This window comes from Acanthisitta chloris, unplaced genomic scaffold, assembly GCF_000695815.1.
Source record: "Acanthisitta chloris isolate BGI_N310 unplaced genomic scaffold, ASM69581v1 scaffold30653, whole genome shotgun sequence".
NCBI lineage: Eukaryota > Metazoa > Chordata > Aves > Passeriformes > Acanthisittidae > Acanthisitta > Acanthisitta chloris.
This window is the reverse complement of record NW_008665898.1, coordinates 3,791-16,549: the sequence shown is the minus strand read 5'-3', so window position 1 is coordinate 16,549 and position 12,759 is coordinate 3,791. Positions and strand designations below refer to the sequence as shown.

At 42.0% G+C, this 12,759-nt stretch overlaps 1 protein-coding gene across 1 annotated transcript; it reads left to right on the top strand.

The window, feature by feature from the left end:
• Positions 1–1,323: 1,323 nt before the first annotated feature.
• Positions 1,324–12,375, top strand: LOC103799591 (cadherin-related family member 1-like; the record flags this gene model as incomplete). Its single annotated transcript, XM_009071928.1, has 4 exons — positions 1,324–1,391; positions 4,012–4,240; positions 5,141–5,395; positions 11,553–12,375. Coding segments are annotated over 4 exons (1,104 nt in total), but the record flags the coding sequence as incomplete, so codon positions are not given.
• Positions 12,376–12,759: the final 384 nt, after the last annotated feature.

The following is a 12,759-nucleotide window of genomic DNA, read 5'->3' as shown; positions in this document are numbered from 1 at the left end:
AAGTGCACAGGACAGTGTAGCTGAGTCGTCTGTGTAAAATATAGTCATATGCTGTCAACTCAGTACTTGACCCCAATTCACAAATATACTTGAAGAAGTATACTCCAAGTACTCAGCATGGCTATTTTGGAGAAGTCCCAGGTGTGCAAATGTTTTAGGAAAAGTTAGACAATACTAAAATAGGCTGCAGTGAGAGAATGCAACAGGCTCATGACAAAGAACAAAACATCGATCAGTAGGGCTGCAGGGGTGTTATGTTAACTGTGCAGGAATCAAAGGCATTGTTCCAGTTCTCAGATATTTAAACACAATGAAGAAATCAACCACTGTCACCATGAATTGTTCCAGTTCTCAGATATTTAAACACGATGAAGAAATCAACCACTGTCACCACGAGTTTTGTTGGCCAGTTACAACGATATAATATATCACCTCCTCAGAGCTATCAGAGAAGCAGGAGCTTGTGGAAATTGCTGCTACCACATCAATAGCTTTCCTCATCCTGAGCTAAGGAAGCCAACAAGAGTATGAAACAAATCATCTGGCATAGTATTTGCATTACTAAAACTCACACAGGCACAAGAGTGATTAAAATACAAACAAAGCTGAAATATTATGTATAGATTGAAACATTTTTTATGTATTACTTTCAGTTGAATCAATTAAATAAGCAGAAGCTTAACAATGCTCTAGATAAATAATTTTAGCTAAGGAAGCCAACAAGAGTATGAAACAAATCATCTGGCATAGTATTTGCATTACTAAAACTCACACAGGCACAAGAGTGATTAAAATACAAACAAAGCTGAAATATTATGTATAGATTGAAACATTTTTTATGTATTACTTTCAGTTGAATCAATTAAATAAGCAGAAGCTTAACAATGCTCTAGATAAATAATTTTAACTGATAAGCAGAAGCTTAACAATGCTCTAGATAAAGTAAATAATTTAAACTGATAATTAGGAAGGCTTGGGAGGAGGGTGTTCATGTCACTGAGATTAGTCCCATCTCTATCACAGGAGGATGTGGTAAGAGTGGATGGATGGGGCCACCTAGTGTCTCTCTGCCTGCCAGAGACCCTGGCACAGGGGACGTGCAGTGACATTTCTTGGTGTTAAACTGTGCACTTTTCTAGGTGCATATTTGCTCATGCGAATTCCCACTAAAAATGTGGTGCAGAAAGAGTGAAAATCGTTCGGGTATTTACATGGCCTGTCGTTAAAAGAAAAATGAAACATTTCTTTTTGCATTTTAGTAAATGCTATTTTGTTAATGTTCATTTTTAGTAAAGAATATTTATCTTATTTTCTTTTCTTAAGGCTACAGATCCAGATTCAGGGCTTTGGGGAGAAATCAAGTACTCTATCTACGGAACAGGAGCAGATTTGTAAGTAAAAAATTAATAAAGGCATTAATTAATTAATTAATTAATTAATTAAACTACATAACCTCCAAGAAGAGTTTTAAAAGAATTTTAAAAGAAATCTAACAGACTCAAGAAGAGTTTTAAAAGAATTTTAAAAGAGAGCTAACAGACTCGTTCTTGACCCACTCATTTCCAAGGACATTTATGCCATGTTCTTTATGAGTTTTGTGAAAACAACAGAAAAGCTAGTGTGATCATTAAACATCTGTTTCCTACACCCAAGGAATTTTACCCACAAATCCCCAATGAGACATAAGGCAACTGAAGTATCAGTATACAGGATTTGTTCTATCACCATCTGAAAAATGTGTGTAAGAGAAAGAGGTGGTTTTGGTCTAGTTGTGAAAAGTTGGTTCTGGAAGAAAAATATCCTTTGTTCTTTCCCCTTCCCTTTCCATATGGCTATACAAATAGTTCAGTTTCAACTCTTGTCAAAGCAAATCAAAGAAGACAAGACACTGAAGAATATAAACTTCAGCTTTGGAGGTCAGCTGCATTGGGTGTTAAAAGCATTTAATATATGTAAGCCTAATAGTCCTGCATCAGGGAAGAAGGGAATCTGATGCTTACTTGATTTGGTAATGATGCCTACCTCCCTCCCCCTGTCTTTGGGCACAGTGCTGGAGGTAGAACATCTTGAAACACTGGTTTCTGTCACACTGTGTCCCTCCCAGCAGTTGCCCTGGCCCACTGGCTGGGGCTCCCAGACGTGGCTGGCATCAGTGACAGGACTGACAGACACCTGGAACCTGCAGCTTCTGGATGTGGTGGGGCTGCAGGGCAGAATACTAGAAATGAATGAGCTTTTCAGGCACTTATCCCCAGAATCCATTTTTTCTCTGCACATTATCCACCTGGAGCTAAAGCTGAACTCTTCTTGTTAAGGTGAAAGCTGTTTAGGAGGCACAGTCAAAGTCCAAAATCCAAGATGTTAAAGGTGAACCTCTTCTGTAGCCAGAAGGGTACACATATGGGAGCATTTCCACTATGGATTATTTTGAGCTCTTCACTAAATCTTTAAGCTAGCTGCTCACTGCATAGAGACAAGTAAGCAAAGGTCATGCTGTGCAGGCAGACCTCTTAGGTTTAGAATGTAGCAGCTGGTGCGAAGAAGCTTGTGAAGGTTGTTGACAATGGATTTAGGAAAAAAAAATGTAAGTGGAACTTTATTCTGATTGGGATTATGGGGATGCTCAGACTCCCTGTTCTTAATGCTATTGAATGAGAAAATTCCGTTGTGAAGACTTTTTATCTTTTTCCTTCCTGGTGTTGTTCCTTGTGCCAGAATGGCATAGCTTTGCAAGGATGGATTGATTTTCTAGCCCTGGCACCTCCAGGTCTGCTGAACACACAGTTTGATGCAGACTTCAGAATTTCAATCAGAGGCATGATTAATAATGTCTTCTGTGATACATCAGTGGATATGTGGTTGCATAGGCAGAAGGATGAGTTGTAGTGGAGTAAGAAAAATATTGTTTATTTTTAAAGATAAAACCATTATGCTGATAATTGCACCTTGGTAATCAAAGCTGCCAGTGGGAGTGCTTCTATTCTTCCACTAAAATCAGGGTGATGAGAGTACTTTCTGCATGATTAGGTTGGGTTGGATGCTAAGGAAGTACTTAGCACATGTACTCTCTCCTGCCAAGAGTTTGCACATCTCTTTCCACCTCCAGGTCTTGGTTTTCATCAAAACTTGTATTTGTATTTAACAGGGTAATGAAAACAATTGAAGATTCTGGATTACTAAATGCCCCTTTTATAATCACTCTCAATTGCATTCACAGATGGAATACAGAAAATATTTTATTCTCCCATGCATTAATCAAATCTTTCATCTGTTAAAAACCCTACTACTTGGAGCCTATGCTGGCAGTCCATTTAAAAAAGACACTGTGTTGAGATCTTCTCTATAAATCTAAGCTTTGGGCTGACACTTTTGACAGTGTCTCAGTAATTACAAATGTGTAGAATTGAACTCGCAACAGATAAATCTCAACACCCACTCCATCCCAGTGCCAGTCTATGGAAAAGTGATTATTTTTGGAGAAGATAATTTGCCCTGCAGTTTGGGAGATTTGAGAGCTGACATTTTTCTTACCCATTCTGAGAAGTGAAGAGCTTAAATATGATATGCAGCACACTCTCCATAGAAATTCAGGTGATATAAATCAATTTTAATTTATGCAGGACATGATCTAATACATTGTACTTTTAAACTGAAAAAAGGTAAATAGGCTTAATGTTTTAATGCAAGGAAATCACTCTGGGACAAGACCATCACACTGAGCATTAACTGAGGACAAAGACTTTTAATAGAAAATGCAGCTAAAATGGATAATGCACAATAGACAGAAAAACCTGAGACACTGGTAGTTGTCTGGTTTTTCAAGCCTAAAGGAACTAGACAAAATGTAGGTAGAGTGAGGGTTTGGAAACATTGGCCAGACAGGAATTAGGTAAAGAGTTTCCATCTTTGGGCACAGCATTTCAGTGTTTACAGCCTGGAAGAAAGGAGGGTTCTAAATGCACATTAAGTGACAAAAAAAACCCCAAAAGTCTTTTCATGCTTCTTTTCCAGATTCCTAATCCACCCATCAACAGGTATAATTTACACCCAGCCGTGGGCTATTTTAGATGCTGAAGTGAACTCAAAGTATAATTTCTATGTGAAAGCAGAGGACACAGATGGAAAATACAGCTTGGCTGAGGTGTTTATCACTGTATTAGATGTCAATGACCACTCTCCAGAGTTCAATGAAAACATCCAGGAAAAGACAATGATCATCGGGTCACCAGTGAAGATAGAGGTGAGAGACAGCACAGTGTGTCCCAAAGCAGAGGGTGCTGGAAAAGCCCCAGCCCTGCTGTTTGTTCTCAGGGGTCATGACAAATGTCTGGAAGATGGCTTCTCTTGCAGCTTTATTTTGCACATCCACTTGGATGTAACAAGTGGATTAAAGTGTGAATTATAGTATTTACAGACTGCTGAGAAGGAGAAATAAATTCTATAGGCAAAATATAAAGTTCTATTACAGTATTTGAACCACCAGCTGCTGGAGGATCCTGGATTATACAGTGATCATAAGAAGCCCAAATAAGATGAGTGAATGAAAGTTTTGAATGAAAGGTTTTGAATACTTAACCCTCCTGACATCCCTTTATGCTCAACCACGGACTTATTTCCCTTTGCTTTGCAGAACTGTATTCATTGATCCAGTGTGGAACAGAAGGTGAAAAAAAGCAATAATTCACAGGCAAAGGAGCAGAACATCCTATGTTACACATATTTGAATGCATATTGTGAAGCCTGATCACATAACACCTAATGTTAGCAGAATAAATACTGCAACACAAAAATTAAGGCAGCTTTCTTTATGGCATGGAGCTAATCCCATTGTCTCTACCACTTCAAATTTGTCCCCCACACTGGGTGAGAAGCTCCCCAGCAGTGCACAATTTGCATTCTACAGATAGGTTATGGTTCAGTTTTTCCTCTGATTTTATTTAATCTCAAATAGAAATCACTTATACATAAACAAGTCTAGTCCTGCTGTTTTTCATTAGAAAATGTAGCATAGTTTCCAAGATGAAATAAAACCATCTCAGTCACTGCATGGTTATTATCAGAGGTGAATGCTCAGAAACTTTTTGCCCTCAGGCAAAGATACAAACAATAACACCTTTGGTTTTTACACTTCCCCTAACAGGCTATAGATCAAGATGCAGAAGAACCCAACAACATTGTGGATTATTCCATCATGCAAGCAGATCCAGCCAATGTGTTTGATATAGACCAAAGCACTGGGGAAATCAAGCTGAAATCCTATATACGTTCCCTAGACATCATCCACAACATCACAAAAAACAAAGACTGCATATGGTCATTGGTGGTACAGGCCAAAGATCGAGGCTCCCCATCTTTCAGTACCACAGCAGTTCTCAAGATTGATATCACAGAAGAGGTAAGCAAATGTTTTAGAAAAATCTGTCTGTGAGATAATTCTTGAGGAGCACCGAAGGATAGACATTGCTTGCTCTGTTTCTGAGACTTTCTTGCCAGCTCTATTTTGTAGTGTTTCTAGAGCCTTGTGGTGAAGCTGGATTCTACAGCCACAAATGTAAAACACATTTGGATCAGAAATATTACAAAGGTACAAAGGTAGGAGCATAATGTGATTGAGAAATGAGCTTCTTGTATCCGATTGTTAGAGACAGATGTAAATCAAGGACTACAGACTCCTGAGAGTAAAGTTAAATTCTGACTGCTAGGTTTATGCTTTCTTGTTTTCACACAGAAGAAGAAAATACTCTTTTTTCCCCCCACAAAAAGTGAGTGGAAAGTAGCTGGGCCCAGAGTGAAATAAATCAGACCAGTTGCGCAAGTCAACATAAGAGACATAGGAAAAGTGAGAAAAAACTATAGAAATGCTTTCAAGTACTTAGAATTTTGGATATGAGTTTAATAATTGCAGTATTATTAGCAGACAAAACAAGAAGATTCTAAAAGATAGCACATGCAGGTTGAGAGTTTCTTGTTACTCCAACTTTTACATCAGCCAAAGAACAAGCAGCTCATGCTTGCATGATTCTTATTTAACTGCCTTGCCATGCTTTCAACTAGGTACCAGCAGGGAGGAAATGGGCTTTAAAGTAGATGAGAAACACATCATTAGCCTGACAGTCTCTGGACTACACACATACTGGGCAAAGATGCAAATCTCATCGTACAGACAGCAGCTGACATTCTCTTTGTTTGGTCACAGTGCTCCCACTGCTCATTTGCCTGTTACAATCTCTCTGTTTTCTCCATCTCCTCTTATTCCACTGATACTCCTTATGAGGCACATTCATATCATAGTTCATGTAGACAGTTCAGAGTCTGCTGGAAGTTAAAAGGTGTCCACAGAGATCACTTGTGCTCATCAACAAGGTAAACTTAGCCACCAGCAGCACAAGAGTATCTCATAGTCCCCGATGTCTTTGCCTGTCTCATCAGGATGGCCAGAGGACTCGGTTCTGCCCTAGCAGGGGAGCACCAGGTGTGGGGCTGCCTGTTGGGGCCAGCCAGCCCTGTTGCAGGGTACAGAGCTTGGCGTGGGCAGGGCGTGCCAGGGCAAGGCTCTGCCATGTGCAGACTGTGCATGCTGGGTCTCTGCGATAAGTCTAGAGATTTAACCATGCTCACAGATCTAAAGGAAAGAAACTGCTTAACACTTTGATTTCTCATGGAGACATAAGTGGGTTTTATATAACAAGAATTGCTGCCCCCAGCCAACAGTGAGAGCACTTGTCCTCCCTGTCTTGCTTCCAGGCTTCACACAGGGCAGACATTTCAGCACCAGGTGGACCCAGTCACTGTACCCAGGCATTGTCCCTGATGTTGGTCCCCAGCCTTCCCTCCCCTCCCAGATGAGTTGGTAACCTCTCTGTTGGTGTGTGGGGCTAAGGTATAGAGCAGATGGGTGTTGAGTGGAGGGAGAGTGCCCCAAACCTCCTCTGCTTGGGAAGAATCTGCGTCCCTGAACCAACTGATGAAGGACAACTGGAAGGAAAACAAGAGTAGCTGATACTTTGGGATAAATAGGTTCCTGGATTTCCTTCTAGTGCTTGAAGCAACAGCAGAATATGATGAAAGATGTGTCTCATATGAAGTCCCCTCTCTGTTTCCTTTTCTCCCCCTCCAGGTCTATAGACTTGGTACAGTGAGGGAGCACCCCTCCTGATAAAGTCTAAAGGCAAAGCAGAGGGGGCTGTGAAGACATGGATTCTTCTCAGATTCCCTTCTTCCCATGTTCTTCTCAATGCCAAGTCCCAACACAGAGCCTGAGATAGCAACAGCATCTTCTTTCTCCGAGTAGGTCTCCTCAGCAGGATCTGGACACTAATCTGATATTGCATCCTCCATAAGTGTACTGCATGAGATTTTCACAGAGAGCTGATTCCCACCCCCAATCCTGAAGGTTGGCCTGATGGGGGCATCCCTCTGCCTCTTCTTGACTCCACTGAGGTTCTGCAAATATAGGGGGGCGTTTATTTACACCTCTTCATGGACTGAGGCTTAAGTCTACATTTAGACAGCATAATCTGTAGTTCTTAATAGCTTTGGCTCCTCATTTAGACTTCTAAATATAGCTGGTGAGTCTCAGTTATAGATTCTCCTAATTGAAAGGTTCAACAAAAGTCTTCTGTGAATTAATATGGAGATCTCCTCCTCTCTCCTACTAGCTCTGCAGCCATGGTGTTGATGGCATTAACAACTTTTGCCATATTTGCAGAGCAGTTAGCCTCTTCTTTCCACAGTTTCATGAACTTGAAAAAAAAAAGGTTGGATTGATCTGAGTAGTCTTGCCTCATTCTGGTGTTTGTATTTCGAAGTAATGCAAACACAGCCTTCATAAACAGTGATAGCACTGCAGTTTGGGATAAGCACTGCAGGGGAACCTTGTGTTCTACCTTGGATCAGGAGTCACTTCTGAAGGAAATCTCCTGATCATTCTCCACATAGAACTGCAGGATGGCTCCAAACACCCAAAGTGGACTTCTTTCAGATGACAATGTCTTTGGGGAGCACACCTAATGTGCCTTGGCACTAATAGCCAGTTCATCCCTGAAACTAGGCTAGAGCAAACCCCAGAAATGCTGAATATGTAGAAGTGGACTTCTCAGAACCAGCTGGTTCTTTGTACAGATCCACTTGCTCAGCCTGAGTTGTCTGTAACAGAATTGTAGAATTGTTTAGGTTGGTAAAGAACTTTAAGATCATTGACTCCAACTGTTAAGCCAGCACTGCCAAGTCCATCACTAAACCATGTCCCTAAGTGACACATCTACAATAATCTGCAATAGCTTGAGCTCTCAGCAGCTTTGCCTACTTACTTAGACTTCTAAATATAGCTGGTGAGCCTTAGCTGGTCTTGTGGTTCAACAGCTAAACCACACACTCCTGTTGGGTCCAACTTCTGGATACATGGCCCACTTGTTCTGCTCACTGCAACCCATGCATTAGGAAAGGCTCTTGAGAAGCTGCCACAGCAAAAAATCAGCAGAGAATTCTCTTCTGTGAGAAGTGGTATTTTAATTCCTTTGGTGACTGTTTAGAGAGTATTTCTTCAAGGTTTTGTCCCACATAGATATGGCAGCTTTCATTTAATTATGTATCTGCTTTTGGTTTATGTGTACAAGAAAAAAACAGTACTCTTCAAAATGCAGCATGCCTCTTAGAAAAAAGCAACAGCTTCAGCAGTTAACAAAGTGGCATTACTTGTTGGCACAGCTCTGTGGCACTGCTGATAATTGACAGAAGGACTTGAAGTGTTACAGGGTAGTGCTCAGGGCCAAACTGCTTAAACTGAGTTGTCCAAATGCTCCCAGACTTTCACTGTCAGAGGGTGCTTAGGCTTCTCTCTCTTTAGGATGTTAGGTGACTGGGCCACAGCGATGCCACAGATGAGAACGCTAAGTTTTTTGGTGACAAATACACTCCCCATAAGCTTCTCTGCAGGCTGGCTAAGATGATGACATTCCTAGCTTGGTTTGCAAGTTACTCCTCCTATTTATCCTGTGTCATGGCCATGACAAACAGAAATTCTCCCACTGCGTCCTTACAAAATGCCTGATTTTTTTATGCAGACACCACAGAAGAGTTGCTGTCCAAGGCTAGTTCCAGGCAAAGCTTTGTATAGTACAGGCCCAGTAACTAGAATAGAGGCTGAACTGGCTAACTGTTGCTGGTTTTACTTTTTGTATTAACAATCCCTTCATCACTGGCACTTCTGAAGAGGTGCCAAACTTGCTGAGACCAGGGTGTTGAACAGAGCCGAGTGCTGAAACTCCTCATTCATCCATTCTTACTCCTGCAACTGCAGTACACTGGCAACATGTATTTCTGTCAAATCCCATTTATTTAAGGTTTGCATATAGCTAGTCAAACAATTATTAGTGAAATATATCATCTTCTTAAATATACGTCATCTTTTCCCTTATGTTGGTCCTATACTCTTCAGCCATAAGCGCCTCACTACAAAATAGATCTTGACAACACTCATAACAAGTGAACTTATTTCAGGTCATGCACTACTTAGCAGGGTTTATTTGACAACTCATCTGACTTTCACATGAAGTTAAGTAAGCCAGTGTAGAATTTCTGTCATCTAATGTGATTTAAGTACAAAAAATCCATGTAATGCAGAACAGAGAAGCTGATGTGCATCCAAGCTCCACCAAAGTCATGGGTTGCTCTGCTTTTAGTTTCTTGCTCATGTCCATTCCTAATTAAACGCTAGAAGAACTCTCCACACATCAAAATGATGAAAACTGGTCACTACATGCATGGTGACACGGACTGTGAGTTTCACTAGCATCCTTTTACCCCTTTCTCTTTGGCGATAGGAAACATTCAGGGTAGGGGAAGAGTGGGCTTGATAATGCATTTGAGGTAGATCATGAAAACACAGAAGTGAAGTGAAGACAATGTTTATTTATTTATTTACATGCCCTAAGTTTATGGATGTGACATAAATGACAAGAGGTACTATGAAGCATACCTCTGGGGATACCCTTAGTCATCTCCCTCCACAGACTGGGGAGGGCAAAGGGATGGGCATCCTAGTTTAGAGCCATGCAGAGAAGTCCATCTGATCTCACTTTAAATGTCTACAAGTCAAAGGTTCAAGTCCAAGCTAGTCACTGTCTTTGATAGCTATCTTAGCATGTGGTGCCAACTACTCCGGAGGTGTACTTTTCTCCCCATTGACCAAGCTGGGAGTTTAGCCCACTAACAAAAATACAGATCACCTGCTACTAGACGTGCAAAGTTTGAGTGAGGATTCCCTCATGGAGTCAAGGGCAGGGGACTGAGGCACCGTGGGTAGCCCTGTCTCTCTGCAGCCACACATCACTTTATGACCAACTCTCAGTAAAAAAACCTGCATGTGAATCTGCCATTTCTGAAGCCTGGCCTGGCCTTGCACAACCTTACTGTCTGTCCACACACCATTGCAGGAGCTTGTATTCATTACAAACATCTCTTGGAAATGTAGTCCAAGGATGGACTACCATGCCCTGAATCTATATGCCATATTGATATCCTTTATTCCTTGACCAAGCAGGTTTTTATATGTGCTTCCTAACTTCTTTTAGTGTTTCTGGATTCAGTTCAACTTCATTGCAAATGCCTCCTCTCCTGTGCCTAGTTCAAGACTTAGCTCCCTTTATGTTATAGGCTCTCTATCCTGTACACATTTCAGCTTAGTTCCCCAGCTGTATTTATAATAGATACTGGCCTCTTTCAACTATAACCATGTGAGGGTTGACCATTTCTCTTATTTTTGATATTTCCAGATCAAGTCCAGGGTAAAATCCTATATTTTAGGCCTCAAGAAGCGTCCATGGACAATATTTGGAATATGCATGAGTGGCGTCCTTTCCACCATTTCTGTTACAATGGTGATCTCCACCATCATGTACTGGAAAAGTGTGAAAAGATCCAGGCTCCACCCACAGGGCAAAATCCGCAAAATTATACGGGGACCTCCGAGACGCACAGTGTGTTAAGCTGGAAAGTGAACTGGCCATTCATTTGTCCTTAATATGCCATATGTAGCTTAGGTCACTGCTTTTTTCTTTTCTTTCTAAAAACAAAGCTCTTTAGCTCTACTCATCTCCCCTACCTCAAAGAGTTTTGTTATGTCTGTAAAAGAGTACTTGAAAACAGAATGCAGCACATACCTGCTGACTACTTATTTGTGCACTGTCATTTTATAAAGTGAAGTTTTCTTATTATCTTTTCAATGCCATGCTCAGTAATTGAGTCAATTATTTTCTTGCTCCATTCTTGCAAGTTAAACAAATACTACGGTGACACGCTGGAATCTGTCCTAATTTGGTGGCAATACTTCTGTAAGCTTTCAACAGTCATCTACCTCACAGTAGTGTAATGTTTGCCCAGTCTTCAGCCCCATTTAAATTCTCCACCCCTGGACTGGCTCTATGACTCTTATTTTTTTAGAGACAACTTCCATCAGTCAGCCCTGCTTGTTACATATTTTGGACAAATGAAATTTCTGGGTCACTGTTTGTCCCCTAGAGTAAGTGATGTGTTTTCTTTGTACTCCTTTACAGACTCTTCACAAAGGGCCTATGGCCGCCTTTTTGATGCAAACTAAAGATAATCCCATGAAAGCCTTAGGAGTGCTAGCTGGTGTCATGGGCATAATGGTGCTGATCACTATCATGATCTCTACTGCCATGTTCTGGCGCAACAAGCGGTCCAACAAAATTATGCCGGTAAGAAGGATCATAAAAAAGAGACAGATCCAACCATCCCGGACAGTCAGGATGGAGTGGCTGAAGTTCAAGAGGCCCAGCAGTGCTGCAGAGAAGTTTGTCATTGAGGATGATGCCAAGAGCCTACACAACGAGAACAGCAACAACAACATCCAGGTTGTCTCTGTGCCACCAGCGGCCCCCATGCCCCCACCACCCCCCGTCCTGGCTCCCAGGAGCGATGCCCTGGGGTGGAGGGTGCCAACTGTGTCCGGCTCACTCACTCCCAAGCATATAATTAAGCCACCAAAGAAGAAAAGTCATAGCAGCACCCACAACGCCCTCGTTTCAGAGCTCAAAATGAGGTTTGAGAAGAGGAATGCAGCTATCGGCGAGCCCCATATCTAGGTGCTCTCAGAAGCCCCCAGAGACTGCAGACTGTGGCTGTGCATGGATGTATTTATGTACTGTGTTCTTTCCCATGTCTGTCAGCACCCTGTGAACTGAGAGCAGCATCTCTCTGTGATAGCCACCCCTCACCTTCTGCAAGTATCACATGCTACAGAGTCACCCCACCCATAGAAGTGCTGCTGTCTATGCCCAGTCATGGCTGCAGCTCCTTCAGCCTGTGTCCCACTGTTGGTTCCTCTCTGCAGCTGTCTGATCAGGGTGCTGACTATGCAAGCCGCAGTCTCCACAGGTGAATGGGGACTCAGGTTGCTCAGGTTTGGAGGTCCCTACCCAGAGACTGGGTTTTCAAATAAAATGCTTTGCAGCCAAGGCTCTGGAGATCCTGCCTCTGACCTGGTCTGACAGGTTTAAGGTGTCCAATAACCCATCACTTCAAATCCCAGACCCACTTTTGAAGTCATTGGTGTGGCTGTGGCACCAGCACCGAGTCGATGTGCAGGTCTCCTATAGCAGTGACACTGTTCTGTCTTCAGGGCACAACGTCCTTTGCAACAGCTGGTGGAGCAATGTGCTCACGGCCCGAGTACCTTCATTCCCCAAAGGTAAGCAGGCAGGCTTGAAGAAGTTCTTCGTTTTCCTGCAGCTTATGCTG